Source organism: Orycteropus afer, unplaced genomic scaffold (genome assembly GCF_000298275.1).
Source record: "Orycteropus afer afer isolate SDZICR_OR568_19922 unplaced genomic scaffold, OryAfe1.0 scaffold00342, whole genome shotgun sequence".
Taxonomy (NCBI): domain Eukaryota; kingdom Metazoa; phylum Chordata; class Mammalia; order Tubulidentata; family Orycteropodidae; genus Orycteropus; species Orycteropus afer.
Genome location: NW_006921929.1, coordinates 956,261 through 980,478, shown reverse-complemented (window position 1 = coordinate 980,478; position 24,218 = coordinate 956,261). Strand labels below are relative to the sequence as shown.

Below are 24,218 nucleotides of genomic sequence, written 5' to 3'. Positions count from 1 at the left end.
AGATCTCTTTAAAGCATTAAAAAGCAAAGTTATCCCTTTGAGGACTAAGGTATTCCTGACCCATTCTCTTCATATGCATGTCAAAGCTGGATAATGAATAAGGAAGACCGAAGAGGAATCAATGCCTTTGAATTATTGTGTTGGCAAAGAAGGCTGGTGGTTTAAACCCACTAGCCACTCCTTGGAAGGAAGGTTGGACAATCTACTTCCAAAGCGATACTGTCTTGGAAACCAAAGGAGGGGTCACTATGAGTCAGATCTGACTCCACAGCAGTGAGTTTGAGTTTTGGACTGCCAGAAGAGCAAACAAATCTGTCTTGGGAGAAGTATAGCCAGACCACTCCTTAGAAGCAAGAATGGTGAGATTTCGTCTCTCATCCTTTAGACATATTATCAGAAGGGACCAGTCCCTGGAGAAGGATATCATGCTTGGTGAAGTACATGGTCAATGAAAAAGAAGAATACCCTCAATAAGATCGAATGACATAGTGATTGCAACAATGGGGTCAAACAGAGCAATGATTGTGAGGATGTCTCAGGACTAGGCACTGTTTTGTTCTGTTGTACATAAGGTTGCTAGGAGTCAGAACCACTCAATGGCAACAATGCATGCAAAATGAAAATGTAGGTGCCTTGTTCAGAGGTTATTAAAAATTACAAGATAGATATAACAGAGTGTTAAACCAAGATTATGGCCCTTGTAAGTTTGGTTCCCTATGAGCCTGTATAGACCTATATGAGCCTATATGCCCACGCCATTATTGGCTTTCCTGAGCAGCCAGGATTTTAGGGATACTAACTATGATTTTTTACTTATGGAGCAAGTTTCTGTATCTAATGACTAACACATTAAACCACCTTATTATATTGGGTTGCAATCCATATGTGTTCAGCTGAGAACATTTAAGGATAGGCACGAGTAGGCCTGGAAGAGGTATTTTTTGGTTATAGGTAATAAAGCTGAGTAATTAAGAACAGACTGTGGATCCAGACTGCTTTGGTTTTAAACCTTCTCTATCACTTACTGGCCACTTGAACAAGGTACAAAAGTTTTCTGTGCCTCCATTTCCCCAACTGCAAAATTGGAGTAACTATGCCTTAGGGTTATGATGAGGGCTAAGTGAGTTAATTCATGTAAAGCATTTTATTTGTGACTGGAGCATGGTAAGTACTTGGATTGTTTTGTTGTTGTTGTTGTTGTTGTTGTCATATGCCGTCGAGTTGGACCCGACTCATAGCTACCCCTCCTTGGGTTTCCAAGGCAGTATCACTATGGAAATAGATTGCCCCATCTTCCTTCCAAGGAGTGGCTGGTGGGTTTGAACCACCAGCCTTCCAGTTAGCAGTCAAGTGCCTTAGCCACTATGCTAGCAGAGCTCCCTTGTTTTCTTATTGTCTTAAAAACAATAATCTAGATGCTAAATATTTTTACTAGATATTGTACAGATATTGGCATTCAGAGTGAATTTTTTCTCTTCATGAGGAGAAGGGTTAATTTTAATATAGTGGAATTTCTCAGTTGTTTACTTTTTGTTTTTCATTTGTGTGTCTTAAGATAGTTTTCCTATTTAAAATATATATACAGATATTATCCTATTTTTTTACCTAAAACTTTTATATCTAAGCCTTTAATAATTTATTTTTCTGTATGGTAGTAGGTAAGAATCCTTTTTCTTTTTTTGTCTAGACAACTGACTTCCTTTCCTACCATATGTTGTCCATCCTCACTTCCCAGTGATCTAAACACTCTCATCCCTATGCTCTTTATATAACATAACTCTGGACCTTTGCATGTGCTATTATTTCTGCCTAAGATTCTCTTTCCTTAGGTAGTATATAGGTGACTCCCTCCCACCAATTCCTCCATGCTCTTGCTCCAAAATCCCTTCTCATAGTAGCTTTGAAGTTTAAAATCGCAACACCATGACACCTTCTCTTCCACGGGCACATATATGCCCTATACTCTCTGCTATTCTATTTTTGCTATTTTTGGTGTGTGTGTGTTTTGCATCACATTCAGTCACAATATGAAACACTACATATTTAACTTATTTATTGTTTAGTTATTTTTCTCCCCCTAAACAAATCTAAGATACATGAGAGTAGGAATATATATATATTTTTTTTTTCTTTTGCTCTGTTATGTATTCTGTTCCTAAAACAATGTCTTCTCCTTAGAAGATTTCATTATTTTTTTTTCCAAAACAATCCAGAATATCTATAAACCATTTCATCTTGGTTTACAGTTTTACAGATAGAAAATTGTGGATCCCAACTTCACACATATATTCATACAGGTGCTTGTGTAGAAATCTCTGGGTGGCTTTCTTCTTTTATTTTGTTCTTCTGTGAGAATGAAAGCTAAGACAGGAAAATACCCCTACTCTTTTATTCATTGGGAGGAAATTTTTTTCTAGTCCACACACCAAGGTAACGTGGAAGAGTCTTTGACTAAACCGCCCACCATGCTCTGTCCCAGGCTTTGTATTTCTTCATTTCCATTGAAATCCGGGCTTTCTCCATCAGAGATAGAGAAATTCCTCCAGGGACATGTGCTCTAAAGCTTACTATCCTTCCATTCCAGCTATACATTTATAAACAATTTTAGAGCTATTTCTTAGAAATTTCAAGGGAAATAAGAAAAGAATTTATAAGACATGTCAACCAACTGTAACCTTGGAACTTACTGGATTCCAACTCAAGAAAATGCACAAACATGCACATACAGACATATATGAACATATGACAGTTGGGATATTTGTTAATATTTTAGAATTATTATTAATATTTTATATATGATAGTGTTACTATCACTACATTTTAAAAAAATAGTACCTTTATAACTATATTCTGAAATATTTACAGATAAAATGATATGATGTCTGAACATTCTCTAAAACAATTGGACTCTAAATGAGTGAGTAGAGATATAGATGAAACAAGATTGTCCATGTGTTGAACATTGTTGAAGCTAGTTGATGATTAATTGTTGTTATTATTGTTATGGGCCATAGAGTCAGCACTAACTCATAGCGACCCCTCCTTGTGTTTACGAGGCGGTATCACTACGGAAGTAGATTGCCCAACCTTCTTTCTGAAGAGTAGCTGGTGGGTATGAACTGCCAGCTTTCCTGTTAGCAGTCAAGTGCCTTAGGCACTATGCTACCAGAGCTCCTGATTGCATTTATTAGGCATTTGAAAAATTTTAAATAGAAAGATAAATCAAATTTTTTAAAAATCCTAGCATTTTTATTTTTTTCTGTGCCAGATTATCTCAACATGTAGTCTGCCATATTGTTAGAAAATAATGCCTACATCTTCCTGTTCAAGGGAAGTATACATATACATACATACATACACATACACACACACACACACACACACATATATCATGGGAATATGTGTAGTAGTAGATGGATAAATATTTATCCATCATTATTTTCACTCATTCATCCTTTTAGTCATTCAGTAAAAATGTATTAGATGCCTACTGTGTTCCACTACATTAAACCTGGGAAGACACCCTGTTTGAAAGCAGTAAGAGACAAGAAAACAAAATACAATGTGGTGCTTTGTAGATGTCTGGGCAGGAGTGTGCTATGGGGGGAAAGGCTTCTTGAAGAAAGTCCAGAGTGTGTTTAATTTAACCTGCTTAACCTGTCCACCACAGTAATCCTTCCACCAACCAACATTTTTATGTAATTCTTATATGCCTCTACTTTAGCTACTTTAGTTAGTACTCACTTGATTATTCCTCTTAAAAGCTTTATAATAAGGTACTCTTATTATGTCCTTTTGAAGTACAGGAGATAAGTAATTTTCCCAAGTTCATATACCTGTTGTTGTTGTTGTTAGGAGCCATCGAGTCATCTCCAACTCATAGTGATCTTATGTACAACAGAATGACACATTTCCTGGTCCTGTGCCATCATCACAATCCTTGCTATACCTCAGCCCATCATTGCAGCCACTGTGTCAATCCATCTTGTTGAGGGCCTTCTCCTCTTTCATTGAGACTCCACTCTAACAGCATATTTTCCTTCTCCAGAGAGTGGTTTCTTCTGACAACATGGCAAAAGTAGGTGAGATGAAGTCTGGCCATTCTTGCTTCCAAGGAGCATTCCAGCTGCACTTCTTCCAGGATAGATTTGTTAGTTCTTTTAGCAGTCTATGGTACTCTCAGCATTCTTTGCCAACACCACAACACAAAAGCACTAACTCTTCTTTGGTCTTCCTTATTAATTGTCCAGCTCTCACATGTATAAGAGGTGATTGAAAATGCCATGGCTTGCATTAGGTGTACCTTAATCTTCAAGGAGATATCTTTGCTCCTCAGTACTTGAAAGAGGTCTTTTGCAGAAGATTTTGCCAATGCAATACATCATCAGATGTCTGGAAACCTGCTTCCAATGGTGTTGATTGTAGAACCAAGTAATATGAAGTCATTGAGAAATTCAATCTTTTCTTTATTTATTGTAATGCTGCTTTTTGGTCCAATTGTGAGGATTTTTGTTTTCTTTATGTTGGCATGTAATCCACAATGCAAACTTCAGTCTTCAATCTTTATCAGTAAGTGCTTCGAGTCATCCTCACGTTCAGCAAGCAAAGTTGTGTGATCTGTGTATTGCAGGTTGTTAATGAGCCTTCCTCCAATCCTGATGCCATCTTCTTCATATAAACCAGCTTCTTGGATTATTTGCACAGCATACAAATTGAGTAAGCATGATGAAAGGAAACAACCCTGACATACTCCATTCTTGACTTTAAACCATGCAGTATCCCTTTGTTCTGTTTGGACAAAAACCTCCTGGTCTATATACAGGTTCCTCATGAGCACAATTAAGTGTTCTGGAATTCCCATTCTTCTCAATGTTATCCATAATTTCTTATGATCCACACAATCAAATGCTTTTGTGTAGTCAATAAAATACAAGTGAACATCTTCCTAAGGAGCTCTGGTAGCATAGTGCCTAAGGCACTTGACTGCTAACCAGAAGGCTGGCGGTTCAAACCCACCAGCCACTCCTCGGAAGGAAGGTTGGGCAATCTACTTCCATAGTGATACCACCTCGGAAACCCAAGGAGGGGTCGCTATGAGTCAGGGCTGACTCGACGGCACATAACAACAACAACAACAACAAACATCTTCCTGGTATTCTTTGCTTTCAGCCAATATCCATCTAACATCAGCAATGATATCCCTCATTCCACATCCTCCTCTGAATCCAGCATTGCATTTTTGGAGGTTCTTGGTCAATATACTGCTGCAACCATTTTTGAATTATCTTCTGTATGATTTTACTTGTGTATGATATCAATGATATTGTTTGATAATTTCTACATTCTGTGGGATCACCTTTCTTTGGGTACAAATATGGATACAAATATGGATCTCTTTCAGTCAGTTGGCTAGGTAGCTCTCTTCCAAATCTCTTGGTATAGCCAAGTGAGTGCCTCCAGCACACATCCATTTGTTGAAACATCTCAATGGGTATTCCATCAATTCCTGAAGCCTTGTTTTTCACCAATTTCTTCAATGCAACCTCAGCTTTTTCCTCCAATACCATTGATTCTTTATCATATGCCACCTCCTGAAATAGATGAACATTGACCAATTAATTTTGGTACAGTGGCTCTGTGTATTCCTTCCATCTTCTTTAGACATTTCCTGCATCATTCAATATATTGCCCATAGAATCTTTCAGTATTGCAACTCAAGGCTTAAATTTTTCTTCAGTTCTTTCATCTTAACAAATGCTGAGCATTTCTTCCCTTTCGTTTTTCTAACTCCAGGTCTTTGAACACTTAATTATAATAATTGACTGTCTTCTTGAGCTGCTCGTTGAAATCTCCTGTTCACCTCTTTCATCTTGTCATTTCTTCCATTTGCTTTAGCTACTCTCCATTCAAGGGCAAGTTTCAGAGTTTCTTCTGACATCCATTTTGGTCTTTTCTTCCTTCCCTGTCTTTTCAGTGACCTCTTGCTTTCTTCAGAGATGATGTTCTTAATGTCATCCATTTCTCTGGTTTTTGGTCTTTGGTGTTCAATGCATCAAATCTATTCTTTAGATGGTCTCTAAATTCAGGAGGGATAAAATCAAGGTCATATTTTGGCTCTTGTGGAGTTGTTTTAATTGTCTTCAGCTTCAACTTGAACTTGCATAATGGCAGTTGATGGTCTGTTCCACAATCAGCTCCTGGCCTTGTTTTGGCTGAAGATATTGAGCTTCTCCATTGCCTCTTGCCACGGAAGTAGCCAATTGTGTACTCCATCTGGAGAAGTCCACATGTACAGCCACCATTTGTGTTGTTGAAAAAGATATTTGCAATGAATAAGTCATTGGTCTTGTAAAATTCTATCATGTGATCTCCAGTGTTATTTCTATCACCAAAGCCATATTTTCCAACTACTGGTGATCCTTCTTTGTTTCCAACTTTTGCATCCCAATCACCAGTGATAATCGACACATCTTGATTGCATGTTCAGTCAATTTCAGACTGCATAAGTTGGTAAAAATATTCAATTTCCTCATTTTGGCTTTGGTGGTTGGTGTGTAAATGTGAATAATAGTAGCAGTAACTGGTTTTCCTTGTAGGTGTATAGATATTATCTTATCACTGACAGCATTGCATTTCAGGACAGATCTTGATACATTCTTTGTGATGATGACTGCCATGCCATGCCTGTCATTCCCAGTATAGTAGATCATATGGTTGTCTGATTCAAGATGGCCAAAATCAGTCCATTTCAGCTCACTAATGCCTAAGATATTGATTTTTATGTGTTCCACTTCATTTTTGACAACTTCCAATTTTCCTAGATTCATACATCATACATTCCATGTTCTGATTATTAATGGATGTTTTCATTTGCTTCTTCTCATGTTAAGTCAGACCACATTAGCAAATGGATGTCCTGGAAGCTTTACCCTATCCATATCATTAAGATTGGCTGTACTCTGAACAGGCAACTCTTTCTCAGTTGTATTTTGCATGCCTTTCAATCTAAAGGTTCATCTTCTGGCACTATGTGTTTCAGGGGTAAAGTTTTCCAGTAATATATCAGACAGTATCTCATAAGGTTTTCATTGGCCAGTTCTTTGAAAAGTGGATGGCTTCTTCTTCCAAGTCTGTCCTACTCTGGAAGCTCCACTGAATCCTGTCCATAATGGGTGACCCTGCTGGCATTTGCAATGCCAGTGGCATAGCCTCCAGCCTCATACCAACACGCAAGCCACCACAGGACAACAAACTGACAGACTAGTTCATCTCCCTTAGCTGTTCCAAAACACTATGCTCACTTCCTGGCTCCTCTTCTGCCCCTTAAATCCACTTCCAAAAGCCCCCAGTGCTCAGTTCTTCTTCCAGGCTACCTCAAGCCTCTTCCAAAAGCCCCTGGTGCTCAGCTCTGCCTGTAGTGTTCTTAACCTTACTTGTTTATAGTATACAGATCTTGGATTCCATTTTCACTGATTTTGAAGTGTAATATTATGGTATCAACATTAAACCAAAAGAAAACATTTCAAAATCTAGTGCCTTTATGTTGATGACTGGAAAATGATGAAGACAACAAGCTAAGTAGTAGTAACACATATGTCATGTATAAAAAGATGATTTAAGGTCTTTGTCTTCTGTGCTAGAATTCATGGTTAAAAAAATGAAAATCTGTATTTTAATTGGTTTGGTTTCACAGAGATATTTTCCCTTCACCTGTCCTACCACTCTTGCAAAAACAAAACCTTCACTATCACAGCTGATATTAATGTCTGAATGATTCCCCCATATTGCATTTGGTTACACTAGTTTTCACATGTAGACATAGCCTGGAAGAGACATTGCAAAAAGGAGTTTACAAACACTAGGTTTTATGTGATTGAGCCATTGTGAGTGGTGGTGTGTTTAGAACATAGCAAGCTCAGCAACAGCAAGTGGTCAAGGGCCACAGTCGCTCACCTGAAAGAATGGAGAGAGCACCAAAGATCCCAGGATACCTGCAAACTCTGCTTCACTCAGCTATTTCCTCACTTTGCTATGACCATAAGCTTACCCTGAAGACTGCCCTGTCCTCTCTAATCAGCATACTACCACTCATGAAGACCATCCTTTTATGTCCAAGCAGGCATAAACGTTCAATAGGTTAGGGCCACATGGATTATTTGTCAAGAGTTTTTCTAGTACATAATTCAGTATTAATGCCTAATAATGATGACAGCATCATGAACACACATCTTAAATGGATGACATTTATACCTGGCTCTGTAGACGATGCAGTATGGTGTTCCAGTGTATTTCATTCTTAATACTGATGCAAGGCAGCCAATTAGGGAGCCTTCTAGCAGGAAGCCACTAGACCTTTCATCTGCTCAAATGAAAGTGGGTCAGGATAGGAGGAAAATAAATCCCTGTCATTTTACCACATATTGGGAAGAAGACAAGACAAGTGCAACTCGTCATTACAAATAGTGTTGTTAACCCTACTTGTTTACAATACACATCTTCAATTACACCCATTATGATGTACTTACCTAGAGGACAGGTTGCATTGTTTTAAATGTGTTGCAGTGCAGTAATGATTTAGCTAGTGCTCATTTGTTTTCTGTTGTTCGGTTAAGCATGCTGCATTGTCTTTTTCCTGTTTCACAAATTGGAAGATTAAGGGAAGCTAGCTTTAAATGTGTTAATCAGTGGTTCTGTGCTCTGGAGAGTTTTAAACAAATTTAAAAAGTACCAATGCTTAGACCCTGTCCATCAGAGGTCCTGAATTAATTAGTTTGAGTTGGAGCATTGGTAATTTTTAAAAGCATTCCCTGAGATTCTAATATGCAGCCAGTTTTGAGAACCACATGGTTTGAGTAGACATTGAGATTAGGTGCAGATTATATTAGTTGTAATATTTAGAGAATGAGAGGAGGGTTGAAATTCAAAAATGGTCACTATTTGATAAAGTTAACTCTCTGAATTGGAGATATTTTAACAATGGTTGATGATAGAGGAAATGCAGATAATCTGGAAATTATAGCTTTTGTACAGGCTTCCATGGGTGTGTGGTGTCTGCCACAGAGAGAAAATGTTTGCTTGCCTTGACTGTCAACAGTTTATGCAGATATAAACATGGCCTACTCCTTCTGAAGTTTGTGAATGAGGCTTACTTATAGTGAATTTCAAGTTCCCTGGTTAGCTTAATATACATTTTACGTTTGCAAAATGCTTTAAATCCCATTTAATTAGGCATTCCTAACAGCTGTCCTGTGAATTGGCTCAGCAATATTACCCACATAGGACAAGTGAGAAATTTGGAGCTCTGAAAGGTTAAGTGAGTTGCCCAAGGTCATAGAACAATTTGGTAATGAGCTAGGACTAGAAATCAGAACCCTGGAGGTCTTTTCTATTGCAGGATCCATTGAATTTGGCCTCTCTTAAAAAATGAATGATGACTATGAAAATTTAAGAATATAGAATATTATTTTTTCAGGCAGCATTTCAAAATGAAAGAAGCCTGTGAATAACCTGGAGCCTATTTCCACATTCCTGGAAAGTTTAACAGAAAAGCTTGGCAATTTTGTTTAATTCCATCCGTATATAAATGCGATCTTTGGCTAAACGTTCACTTTAAAGCACTTGGAAGTCTAGGCTGGGAGGGCATTCTGATAGAGGACACTGCTCTTGATGTATTTGCTCTATATATGGAGCACCAAGATGAGTAGGAGGAAGTATATAAAAACTTCTTACTCATCATTCTTCTAGGTCATTATATTTTTCACCACTTAAGCCCTCCAATTCTCCTTGAACAAAGAAAGAACATACTGGATTGATGGCCTTTGGATAATAAATACAAAGTTTATTTTTTTCATTTCTGAAGGCTTATAAAACTATGGAGAACTTCTATGGTATTATCCATCCATCAAATTTCTTTTCTGCTTCACTGGGGAGATTTAATAATGCATATATGTATGTTTCAATAGAACACACAGCTCCTAGGTGAGTCTCTTACATACAGCAGGCACCCAATAAATATTTATCAGTGATGATTACATGGTATGTGGTAAATGGTTCTCTCTGAGAACTCAGAGGGAGTAGGTCTAGTGGTGAATCTCTGGTTTTATACCTTTTCCAGGAAATGAACCCTGTTTGAATCTCAACACAATTGTGAAGAAACTGGAAGGAGCATTCTCTTCTGTGTAACTCTATAGTTAATGGAAATAATGCACTTTCTAGAGGGGTTAATACTGAAGAAACTCAGGCTACCTATCATCATTCTATGTATTTTATCTGTCTGTACAATTGACTTTCAACCAGGCATTTTAATGACTATTGGAATTTTTGCCATCTGAATGGTTTTCTCCTCATAAGAACATAGACTTTGGTTAAACGTCAGTTCTCTCTAGTTATAGAGTGTCTTTACCATGTTTCTATCACAACACATATAAAGTAGCTCTAGTTGATTATTTTTAGTAAACTCTATATGTGTCTTTCCTTTTAATTTTAAATTTAACAATTTATGACCAAGTGCGCTTGGGGCACAAAACTGTCGTCTTCAGATGCATGGACTGCTATCTCAAGCAGAAGTCTGTAGCAAGAAACAAAAAAGTCCAGTAATCAGATTGAATAGATAATTTTAAGATCAGCAGTATTATCTATCCTTTCTACACTTTGGAAATGTAACCCTCTCCTGAAATGAGCAATAAAATGTGCTTTTTTCTTACATTCATATGAAGGTTATGGTCTTTTTTCTGACTGATCATATAATTTTTATACAAACTTGGACACTTCTAAGAAGGAACAGGGGAGCTATTAATATTTAAGCCAGGATAATAGGTATTAACAGGGATAGTCCTGAGCAGATAGGACTTTTGATCACTCTATCCATTCCTCTCCAATAATATGAGAAGTTAATTGTAGGTACTAATTGCCTTCTGATTGTAGTTTAACTTACTGGAAACAAAAATAGAAAGATTTTAAGCCCTTTGTGGTCTAATCCTAGATGCCTAGATGCACAGAATATGGATGAATATAAGGACTTGGTCGCTTTTTTTTTTTTTTTTAACTAGTAGTCACAGCTATTGAAGCTTTTCTTCTACTGTTTTTTGTTTGTTTGTTTTAATCTCCCCATTTCTTATGAACTCACATTAAACTATAGTGCACTCATTCTGTGCTGAACAATGTGTAGGAACTTTATATGCAGTATCTCATTTAATCTTCACAACAGTCATGAAATAAAAACTTCTATCTGGCCTGTTTTACAGCCAAGGGAGCTTAAGCTTAGCACAATGGAAGAGATTATCCGAAGTCCAGTAGATACTGGGTTTATAACTCAACCCCAAGAAGGGCTTTGTGTGTAATGATGTTTGATTATGAATCTTAGAATTGGTCCCCCATGACTCAACTTTCAGCTGAACAATAAACAGGCCTATAAGGTGAACAATAACACTAGTGAGGTACACACTAAATAGAATAATTTTAAAAGCTTAAAAAAGAAAACAAATTTTTAAAAGAAAAATGTCATTGATACCACCCTTTTGTTTTAAGATCAATTAAAGAAGAATTTCCAATAATTTTTGTTTGTTTGTTTTTAAATGGTGAATTGGATATTTAAGTGAGGAGGAGGAAAGAGATCACCAGTGTAAGAACAAGAAAATAAGCTTGAACAAATACAGAGGCCATGGGGCATAATGAGTCAGTGAGGCCTAATTAGTAACTATAATATTTGAGAAACAAGGAGAATTTTAAAAAGGTTATATTTTTAAAAATCTGCAGGTCAGATTTTCCAGATTGATGTTCTAATAACTGCTGTGCACTGCTGATTTATGACCACCATACATGTACTTTTACACATGCACTTGCCTTTGTGAGTCCTCCTTCCCATGAGCTAATCACTAACCGTGCCTCTCTTACCAGCCCCAGCTGGTGCTTAAGTTCACTTGTGTTGTACCAAGCATGCTTTTCCATTTCTGGCACATTTCCAATCAACTTAAGTGTTAGGGAGTTGATTCTTCATTCCAAATCATTGATAAGGTGTGGCACCAGGCCTCAAGAGTCACAGTCATCACAATTCAATTCAGTGTGATCTGCTCTACTTTACTTGGCCACAAATCACCTAAAGATGCTCTGTACATACTAATTTCCTTGACCTTTTCTACCATTGTTCTGAAAAAGGCTGGAATAGACCTTCACAGAGAATCAATCAATACCCTCAATGTTTCTAGCCCACACATATATTTTCTATGTTATGTATAGTTTTTTATCTTTAATTTGCCATTTTCTCTAAGTGTTGTTTTTAACCATAATTAATAACTTAGATATAATTATTCCTGATGACTTAGTGATGATAAAAATGCATAAATCAGAACTGAATTTAGACCAGTTGTTTATTATTTGTATTTATGTTTGAGCAGTTGCTTAAGTTTGCCAATAGACACTTCAATTTATTGTTATGAGCTCTGGTGGTGTAGTTCTAAGGCATTTAACTGCTAACCAGAGGTTGGTGGTTCAAACCCACCAGCCACTCTATGGAAGGAAGACTGGACAATCTACTGCTGTAAAGATTTATCACCTCAGAACCCAAAGAGGGTCTCTTTGAGTCAGAATTTACAATTAGTTTGATTTAATGAGGTTGACACTGAAGTCTTCTAACAGCAGGGTGCTATTGAAAGGAAGAAGTGTCCCTTAAGAATAACAGAGGAACTCCACTCTCTGGAATGCCTCCTTCTCCCCATCTTACTATAAAATCTCATAATGGACAGATCATGGGTTTTGATGTCCATTGACTTTGGTTTTAATCCTTGCTTGGTGACTTTGGTCAAATTATTTCCCTATTCTATCTTCCATTTTCTTATCTTTCAAATGGGAAAAATAATACTGATCACATAAAGTACTGTACCAAAAAAATAAAAAAACATTTGCAAAATGCCCAGAAGATTATCTGATATAGATTAGAGTGATAATTCATGAACACTTTTTGTCTTATTTATGAGATGTGTAATCAATTTTCTTCTACCTGCAAACTGTAGAAGATCCTCACCACTTTATTTTGTGTGTTCAAAAGAAAGAGAGTCTTTGTTTGACATCACAACTTGAGAGTTTCTATTTGGCATTTTGTTCATCTACTCTTGCCTGGTTTTAAAACATGATGCTGGACACTGCCTTGGCTATCTACTTCTTTGATGCCAGTTTCTTCTAGGGTATCTGGAGTTATGGTTCTCCCTTGATACAAAACTGGTGTCAGCCTTGTTCTGCCTTCAGATTGGGGTGGAAGTAGGAGACCCTATTTTGAATATCTATGCTATCTGTTCTTGAACTCTCCTACAACACCACGAAATCAAGTATGCAACAAACTGTACATCTGTTTGGTTATAATTACACAATTTGACCAATTTGGTCATAATTTGAGGCACTTACATCATTAAGAAAGGGAATGTGCTTTAAAACTGAATGCTACATATGATCATTCCAAAGTTCCAGGAAACACACACAGACACACAGAAGCAGAAATTCTTAACAAGTATGCCACAGATCCCAGTGATAGTTTCTATTTCTCATATTCTCCTTTTTTTCTTTGTCTTCAAGAACATATGCATGTTTCTTTTGTACAATGCCAATCATTTCTCCTTTCTGGAAATCCTTACCTATATACTAAACATTTGCTTTCATCCTAGAATCCATCCTTCCCAACTTACACCCAAACATCTGGAAGACATCATAATCAGTGCAACTATATCTATCAAACTGAATTATTTGACCTGTAATAACACCGTAAGGCAGACTACCTCTGTGTGTGGATGTGTATGTGTGTGCATGTGTATATGTGTGTAGTTTGTAAAATCTTCAAGGTTTTTCTCTCAATGTGAGGTGAAGGTCTGTGTCTTTTTGTCTTTATGTTTCCTGTTATCTTTCAATATTTATGTCCAGTTTCCTGAGATAACACTTGGACAAAAGATACACACACCTGCACACACACACACATACATACTCCTGTACTCATCCTACTCATCCAAAAGACAAAAAAATACTTTTCAGAGTAAGGATGATGTAGTAGGATTTAATTGGTAGTGGAAGAAGAGACATTTTCCTAAAAGCATATATATTTACAAAAGTTGTTCTAGCCAAGTGATGATAGCATTTTACATTATTATGCAGAACACTTTTAGTGATACCTTTTGTTTCTATACCCTTCACAGAGCATTAACTACATTTAAAAAGGGCTGATTATAATATGGTGTCCCTTGGTGGTGCAAAATGTTAGTATACTCAACTTCCAACTGAAAGGTTAGAGGTTTATGGACACCTAGAGGTGTCTCTGGTAGCATGGTGCCTAAGGCACTTGACTGCTAACCAGAAGGCTGGCGGTTCAAACCCACCAGCCACTCCTTGGAAGGAAGATGGGGCAATCTACTTCCGTAGTGATACTGCCTCAGAAACCCAAGGAAGAGTTGCTATGAGTCAGCTGACTCAATGGCACATAACAACAACAACAGAGGTGTCTCAGAAGGAAGGCCTGGCAATCTGCTTCTGAAAACTCAGCCATTGAAAACCCTATGGAGCATAGTTCTACTCTGATATACAAGGGTCACCATGAGTTGGAATCAACTTGACAACTGGTAACTGATGTAATTATAATGTCCCCTCTGTCAAAAAGCATCATTCCTCATTTCATTTTATTAGCAACCCCTGTCAGAAAATAGGTGGCCCTTTCAAATGGAGTAAAAAAAATAAATAAAACCTCATAGCTATTGAGTCATTTCTGACTCATGGTGAGCCTATAGGACAGAGTAGAACTGCCCCATTGGGTTTCCAATGCTATAATTTTTATAGAAACAGACTGCTATATTTTTCTCTCATGCAGTGGCCCATGCATTTGAACCACCAAACTTTTGGTTAGCAAGTAAACATTTTAACCACTTCACCACCAGAGCCCCTTCAAATGGGGCAGCTGGGACAATTTTCAAAGGGGTGGGTGGGATAAAGTAAATCAACAGGGATGGATCAATACCTGGGCTGGGGCCTGTAAGAAGCCTGAAAGTTGGTATCACCCATGTGCTTGCAGAGAGGCAAGAAGAAGGAACTATTAGTGAAACCCAGAGAAAGTAGCTGTAGGAGAGGGCCACTCTATAGGAGCTGTGATTTGGGGTACAGGTAGGGAGCCAACTTGCAGTGATCTACAGAGTGACATTTGGTAGAATAGATACCCTGTTCTCACTCTTGCCTTCTTACTCCTCCCAGTGTGTGCTCCCATTTGTCCAAATCCAACCAGAACCAACTGACAAGGAAGTCCCTGGTGAACTCCTCCTTTAATTAGCTCCTTTGATACAGAGCAGGCTAAAGAAGGGCAAAGAGGGCTTTTCGGGAAGCAAATGGAAAGACTCTGTACATCTCCTTAACTTACAGTTTAAGATAACAAAATGTATAAATGTGTTGATCTCCCTTCCTCCTCAAAACCTCATAAAATTATATGAAAAACAAAAAATTAAAAGCCATAAGACCATATCAAGGAGCACTTAGGGAACAGTGTTTAGGTGATGAGCTGCTAACTGAAAAGTCAACAGGTCTAACCCACCAGCCACTCCACAGGAGAAAGAGGTGGAAAGCTTATGGGGCAGTATATTCTGTCCTATAAGGTGGTTATGAGTCAGAGTCAACTTGACAGAAATGGATTTTGGAAATCCTTGTCAGAAATAAAAGGACAGAGCCATCAGTGGCTACTTAGATACATTTATGGAATACGGACATTAATGGATGAGGACTGAATGAGCAAAGAAACTGATTACACAGCAGAGGAAGTCATGGCCCAACTTAGCAAGGAGGCGGGTGGCAAGAGACAAGGAAGACCATTTAGAGAGCCCTGGTGACTGGTTTGATAGAGGATATGAGTGAGGAGTAGGATTGAAAATTTTAAAATGTGGGTGATTTAAAGTTTTTAAATAACTAATAGTGCAATAAAAATAGTGATTCAACTATAAAAATATTGAAAGGTAGTACATGTAATTTCTCATCTGTTATAGCAAAAAGTCAATAGATGATGTTTAAAGTTAATAAACCAAGAAGCAATGGCATCAGTATATTATTTATGGATTTGACATCAACTACAAAATCACTAAACACAGAAACAGTTCCAAGTGTTACCTCTGAGGAGGAAGGCAAGGAGTGAGGGAGCTGGAGTGTGTGTGTGGGGGGGTATCTGTTGCTTCTCATTGTAAGCTTCTTTGTATTAGTGATTTTTTCTAAAATATGTACATATATTGTTTTAAATAAAAGCTACTTTTTCTTCTTATTTTGTGCTCCAGTTAGTTTACTAGCTTTGTAGAAATTAACTTTTAACATGATTAGGTCCATCACCTGTACCAAACCTACCAATTAAATCCATTTTCTCCTATACTCCCTTCTCTCCCTTCTCTATACCCCCCTCCATCCTCTATGCTCCTTCCCACCTCCTCATTTTTGCACACACTCACACACACACACAAACCTTCTTTCCAAATACAGTTATGTATCTTTCTCTGTAAATGTTATGTACTCAGGTCTATGCCTTTTCTCAAACCTTTTCTTTGGTTCAAAATGACTTCATCTTTTTTTTTTTTTTTTTCTATTTCCTATTCAACCTCAAGGCCCATGATAACTTCTGTTTCCTCCATGAGCTGTAGTTTCCAGTCAGAAGTGATTATTCATTCTTCTGCACCCACATACCACTGAACCACTATCTGACATATCTTATACTTTGCAATGTCTTACAATTAATTGTGTACAACAACAACAACAAAATCACTGCCATCAAGTCAAACCCGACTAATAGTGACCCCCATTGGGTTTCCAAGGCAGTAAATCTTTACAGAAGTAGATTGCTCCATCTAGCACCTGGTAGGTTTGAATTGCCCACCTTCTGGTTAGCAGTCAGATGCCTTAGGCACCATGCCCCCAGAGGTTCTTTAAATGTGTATATACCAGCCTATTTCATTTTATGATTAATTGTAAGTTTTATAGTTCAGGAAGTTCAGAAATTTGTGTTCACAGACCCCTCTGCAATACCTTGCACATAGTAATAGACAGAGTTGCTAAACACTTAACTATAATTGATTTTTGTGTTGTTTTTTATTCAGAAGGCATCTAAAGATTGTGTAGTGAATGTCACAATACACTAAAGTGCACATCCATTGTCTTTTTTATTGAAGTGCTGCCTATTAATAGTTCTGCTTCTTAGCAATACCATGAAGTGTACAGTATTTCGTTCATTAACACTTTTAATTCCTCTTCCCTAATATTCAATTACATACATATTGTCCCAGGTTATAAGGAATAAGATGGTTAATGCACTAATATCTGTGAATAAATATATTATTAATATGTTAATTTTATAAGATTGTTTGCATTATAAAAAGTAGCTTAGAGAGCAAAGTGCCTTTTCCAAGGGAGGAGTGAATTATAAGTAGTGGAATCCCAAGTCCTGAGCTGTTGTTTTGAGATCAAGCAACATTTGACCCTCACATAAAACATATAACTCTTATGCCATAGACAATATTGTTATTATTATTGTTAGCTGCCATTGAGTTGGCCCAGAATCATGGCATCTCCGTGTACAATGGAATGAAATTCTGTCTCATCCTATGCCAGCCCCATAATCAGCTGCAGATAAGACTATTGTGATTCATAGACTTTTCTCTGGTTAATTTTCAGAAGTAGATCACCAAGCCTGTCTTTCTAGTCAGTTTGGAAGCTCCCCTCAAACCTATCCACCATGGGTGACCCTGCTGGTATTGGAAACCCCATTGACAGAGTTTCTAGCATTAAAACAACATGCAAGTTAACACAACAACCTGACAGACAGGTGGTTTATGTAGACTCTAATTTAAAGCAAATTAGGACAGTGTGAAACACTCGTTACATATTAGAACAAATAGATTTGAAATCATTATTAAGTATTTCATATCTGTCTCATAGAAGTACAATTGAACACTATCCCTGGTCTTTGCTCATTATTCTAATTTCCCAAGTTGTCCTTTCACATATAATTACTTCACCTCTTTTCTTTTAATTTTTGTATTGCTACCTCAGCCTGGAATGTAATTTGCATCCATAGGAAAGGGTATTTATTTTATTTTATTTTTTCTTTACTTCAGGAAATGCTACAATAAAACAGTCTCGATTCAGGATTATCACTCAAGAAGCAGCCAACGGAGGCCAAGAATGCCCAGATACCTTATTTGAAGAGAGAGAGTGTGAAGATGTTTCATTCTGCCCAGTGTATCGGTAATTAGTTAACTATTTAAATGATCATTAGACCTTGGTATAAATCATGACCTGATTCCTTTCATGTAATATATGGTTCTTTAGTGAGAAATAAGAAGAGGCAACATTGTATATTCTCAAACACCAATGTTTTTCCCTTTTTCCTGGAAAGTATTTGGAGTAAATAATAAGAAAGTCTAATTAACAGAAGAAAACTGTGTTTTCATTTAAGTGATCTGTTGGACTTCTACCACCCAAGAACTTTTTGAGATCTGGGATTCAAAGAGATGCAAGATGAAATGTTTACCAGATTTTATGTATATAAATATACGGAGCTCTGGTGGTATAGTGCCTAAGGCATCTGACTGCTAACCAGAAGGTTGGCACTTCAAACCCACCAGCCACTCTGTGGAAGGAAGACCGGGCAATCTACTTCTGTAAAGATTTACCATCTCAGAAACCCAAAGGGGGTTGCTATTATGAATTGGAATTGAATTTGTTTTTTTGGCTTACATATGTGTGTGTGTGTGTATGTATGTGTGTATATATGTGTGTGTGTTGTGTGTGTGTGTGTGTATAAAAGCTCTGGTGGCATAGTGCCTAAGACATCTGATTGCTAACAAAAGGAGCTTTGGTGGCGTAGTGCCTAAGGCATCTGCCTGCTAACCAGAAGGCTGGTGGTTCAAATCCACCAGCCACTCCTCAGAAGGAAGGTTGGGCAATCTACTTTCGTAGCAATACTGCCTTGGAAACACGAGGAGGGGTGTCTATGGGTCGGAAACTCCATAGCAGTGCGTTTATATATATATATGTATGTGTATGTATACACACACACACACACACACGCACATTTAGGAGCTCTGGCAGCATAGTGGCTAAGGCACTTGAAGGTAACCAGAAGGCTGCTGGTTCAAACCCAGCAGCCACTCCTTGGAAGGAAGGTTGGGCAATGTATTTCCATAATGATACTGCCTTAGAAACCCAAGGAGGGGTCGCCATGACTTGGGTCCAACTCCACAGCACATAACAACAACAACAACAACAGCATATATACATTTACTCATCTCGTGCTGCTATCACAGAAATACCACAAGTTAATGGTTTTAACAAGCAGAAATTTATTCTCTCACAATTAAGGAAGCTCGAAGTCCAAATTCAGGATGCTAGCTCTAAGGAAAGCCTTTCTCTCTTTTCTGGCTTTGAGGGAATATCTTTTCTCCTTTCACTGTCTGTAGACTCAGCATCTCTTGGAGATCCCCATGTGTGTTGGCATCAGTCTTTCAGTCTTCTCCTGGGTCTAGGATTATCTCAGCACAGGGACCCCAGGACCAAATGATGCATTCTACTCTCTGCTCCTCTTTCTAGGTGGTACTAAGATCCCTCCATCTCTGCTCACTTCTCTCTCCTTCTGTCTCTTGTTAGATAAAAGGTGATGCAGGCCATACCCCAGGGAAACTTCCATTATTTCTTATCAGGCTGTGACCTAAGTAAGGATTTCATCCCACCCTTATCCCCTTATAAGAGATTGGCTGATCACATCAGATATCATCATGGCAGATGATTACATCATTACATACCTGCCACATTACATCATTACAAAACTACCAAACCACTGAGAATGATGGTTCAGCCAAGCTCACACATGTTTTGGGGAGACATATTTCAATCTATGACTATATATATTAAGAACAAAACAATGAAAGTAAGCTTATATGTGTTACAAATATATTTTTTTATATATTATATAGTAGAATAGTAGAATAAGAGTAATTTTATATATATTATAAATACATATATGTGTGTGATATATATTTATAATTCTAAAACCCTAAAACAAAAAATGAAAACAAATTTTTACTTAGGGGAGCTCTGATGGTGTACATACTTCCCAATTATTTAATTTAAAAATATTTTTGTTTTCAGTTTCCATCACATATACGTTTTAAGGAACCATCAAGTTAGGGGGGAAAAAATTAGCTTGTGGATAAAATATTTTTTGAAAAAGAATAAAATGAGTAACTTTTAAACTGCATATGTTCCATATATATTCCCTATTGGTATAGTGATGATTATTATTTATAAAAGCAACCTGAGTTTTGTGTGCTTAATCATAAACCTACACTCTTTCAGCATTTGATAACTTTAAATTTGATTGAAACATTGCTTTCAAGTATATAAATTCAGTTGAATCACTGCTGGGTGTTAGTGATTTGTGAAAATAGCCCAAGGACCTAAAAATCATATAGTTATCAACACACTTACAAAATGACTTTAGCAGAAATGCTTAGTGTGTCACATAATCTGTGAAATCCAAAGGCTAATTTATTCAGGAAAATATGAGTTATTTTATTTTATTTTAAAGAGATGCCTCACATTAGATAGCTAAGGATGTCATTGAAGAATACTAAATTAATATTGATTTTATCTTCCTTTACCCACATTCTTTTTATCTAATGACCAGTTTGGGGAGGATGTAAATAAATACCGGGTACATGCCCAGACACTATCAGTTTGTCCTCATTAACCGCAAGGCCTTGGTGGAAACGATTAACATTCATCCTTTTGTACCATGTGTAAATATTGAAACTTCCAAGCCTAGCGAAAGAGCTCTCAAGGAAAATAGCCAAGTGTAAAAAGCCAAATTAAATATTTTCAGATATCTTTCTGAACCCAGGGCTATTATAAGCAGAGAATGTTCTAGAAACTATTAGTGTGCTCTTCCAGTCTATTGTCCACCTTTTTTTTCTGAAGCTGCACTTAAATTTAGTCATTCATGTTTGAACTAGTTTCCATTATTGACCTCTTGCTGTTTCACTGAGCAATCAGTTCCATTGTGTGTGGATTGGATTATTTTATCATTTCTCCTGATGGGTAATTTAAAATGTGTCCAAGTTAACAGCATAACTCTTTGCTCTTTTGTAAAACATTCTTGAATTTTGAGCAATATGGTTTCAATCTAGGTTTTGCTTTCTGCTTTCATTTGTATGTTAAGGAGTAGGTATTATAAGAAACAAGTTGAGATAGCCTTTAAGATTATCTTACCTTTTTTTTTTCTCCATTGAGATCATGTATACACACATTGATCAAACTAAAACAGAATGAATGTGTCCATGTAATTTGTTCAGTGATATGAGCATTTCCCAATGCATTAAATTAAAAAGTTAAGAGGAAAACAGCATTTACACCTTTATGACTGCATGAAATTGATGATGTGGTGTAGCCAAGAGACCTTTGCTGAGAATTTAGGGACTGAGGACTGACAACTGGTCTATCTAACTTGTAAATTTTTTAACTTACCACTTCTTTGAGCTTAGATCTGTCATCTGAAAACTTAAGAAGGGTATCTTGAATCCTACTTGAATCCTATTTCAATCTATACAGGAAAGTAGACTAAATTCCTTATTTTAATTTTGGTCTAGAAAGACTTTATAAACTCAGTTTAAGTGATCTGAATCAAAGACATGTCCTAGTTGAAAACTACTGAAATCTCTTATGTTTTTTGTTTCTAAAAGATACGCTATTGTTACGTTTTTTATATGTATTTTGGAGTTGTACCCAACAAATATATATATGTATGAAATAAATTTACAACCATTTCAAAATAACAGGTTATTTCTTTACATGTGACAGGTTTTGCTATTTAGCTATTTCCTGATTTCATCTCAATTCTTCAGTTATTCCCAATATAGAGGCCACTTGAATGAGGTCATTGGTATTTTTACTTTGTGTTTCTGTTTCATTTTTTGAAGTAGCATCTCTTTTTAAAGGTCTTGGCTCATATGAAAAAGTATAAAATTAAACTAAGTGAAGGAGAAAAATCTTCAGTTACACTTAGGACTTTGGTTTTCTGGATCATTGTGGAGAGAGAGGTTTAAGGACAGCATCTTCTGTGAATCATGAAAATAGTTTTCTTGACCTAATAAAAGAAAAGCACTGGAAAGTCAGCAGGTTACTTAAGGATGGTTTCTTCCAAGAAACATAAATTTTGGTATTTCATCAAGGGTGGGTCCATCCCTCTTCCCAAACATGAACTATCAAATTAAATAAGTCTCTTTTGTCCTCTCCTTCCTTTTGCTCCATAACTTGAGATGTTTGTGTCCATAGTCCTAGGAAATACTTTATAAAAAATTTGAAGAAAAAGATCAAGTGTGAATGTTTGCACCCCAACTTCTAAATACTCAAATTTTGATTATGAAGCACTCCAATGGAGCATGGGAATTTACTTCTTTTATTATTGTTGTTGTTATTATTATTATTAACCAATTTTAAATTCATAAAGAATTCAGCCATCTAGATGTGTTCTGTGCTTCCAGAGCGTTTTATTGCCATCTTACTATATGAACTGAGATTAATGTGTAAAAATGTCTACATTAAAAATTTTGGAATTACTGCATTAACTACAAATCTGGGACAGAGTGTACTATTCTCATCACTAGTGATTGCCAGGGTCTGATTTTATGATACTGGTTTTATATCCATTTTTATTCAATTCTGGCCTTTATGGTTTGGACTTTAAGTGCATCTATTCTGAGTATTTTCTTTGTATGTTTGTCATGGTGGAATTTCTATCTTGCTGTTCTTGTCATCACAGGTGGAAGCCACAGAAATGGGGCCCTTGTGTCCTAGTGCCAGAGTCTGTCAGGCAGGGAATAATGGGCACCAGTGAAGCCTGTGGAAAGGGGCTACAGACAAGAGGTAAGTGAATTGTGAAACATTTTTTTTTCCTGTTCAAATACAATTTTAAATGATGTTACTCTTACAATATGCTTATTTTCATATTTGAATAAATTGTGATATTGTTTGATTAGATTATTTACATATGTCAATGTCTGAATTCAAGTTTGACATTAGTTTATGTTGATATTGGATTCTCATAACTCTACCAGTTAGAGCATCCAAAGACTAAAGGATTATAGGTACCGTATATATTCTGAATCATAACATATCCCAAAGATGATGTTCCAAATGCATGTTGGATATTAACCAAGTAATGGGCTATGTCAGGATTATATGCAATTGTGTAATCAATCAATCATTGTACTTTTTAGGGGCTAGTTAAATTTTTATTTAAATGGAAGAACCGAATGAATTGACTAATCTTAGCAATAACAGCTTAAATGTAATTATTTTATACATAAAATAGAATACATATTTTATGTATTCTACATAATATACAAGGAAAGAAGCCTTTGAGATTTCTGGAAGAAGTTGTGAATAGGTTTCTCAATCTCGGTTGTTATGTTATGTGCTGTCGAGTCGGCCCCGACTCATAGTGACCCCTCCTTGGGTTTCCGAGGCAGTATCACTACGGAAGTAGGATTGCCCAACCTTCCTTCCGAGGAGTGGCTGGTGGGTTTGAACCGCCAGCCTTCTGGTTAGCAGTCAAGGGCTTTAGCCACTATGCTACCAGAGCTCCTTCTCAATCTCGGTAGAGAGGATTTTATCATCAGTTTCTGCAAGGCATGGCGACTATTAAGGAGCCCTGGTGGTGCAAGTGGTTAAGTTCTCCAATGCTGATGGAACAGTCAGTGGTTTGAATTTACCAGTCGTTCCGTGGGAGAAAGAGGAGGTGGTCTGCTTCTGGGAGTATTTACAGTTTTGCAAACCCTATGAGGAAGCTCTACTCTGTCCTATAGGTTCTCTATGAGTAGTAATAGACGTGATTGCAATGGGTTTGGTATGGCTTTGTTGGGTGTCCAATATTATTAAGAATCAGTAATCATATTTCCAACGTAAATCTCCAAAGAGCTCACAGAATCATCATACTCTTCTACTTCACTCATACAGGTGCCAGTGATATACAGTTTGATAAAAAGTGCTTTGTTTTTAAATTACATGGCTTTGTTACAAAAGGGATATATGTAACAGAATTAGACCTTTTTGCTTCATAGATTGTTGTTGTTGTTGTTGTTTGCCGTCGAGTCGGTCCTGACTCATAGCGACCCCTCCTTGGGTTTCCGAGGCAGTATCACTATGGAAGTAGGATTGCCCAACCTTCCTTCCGA

At 37.0% G+C, this 24,218-nt stretch overlaps 1 protein-coding gene across 1 annotated transcript in view; it reads left to right on the top strand.

Annotated features, from left to right (window-relative positions):
- The window catches only part of THSD7B (thrombospondin type 1 domain containing 7B), a 1,104,189-nt gene that overhangs the window by 543,956 nt on the left and 536,015 nt on the right, over positions 1-24,218 (top strand). Inside the window, exons 10-11 of the mRNA XM_042782491.1 lie at positions 18,105-18,234; positions 22,805-22,908. Coding sequence (XP_042638425.1) covers positions 18,105-18,234; positions 22,805-22,908 — 234 coding nt within the window. The remainder of the gene's footprint in view (positions 1-18,104; positions 18,235-22,804; positions 22,909-24,218) is intronic.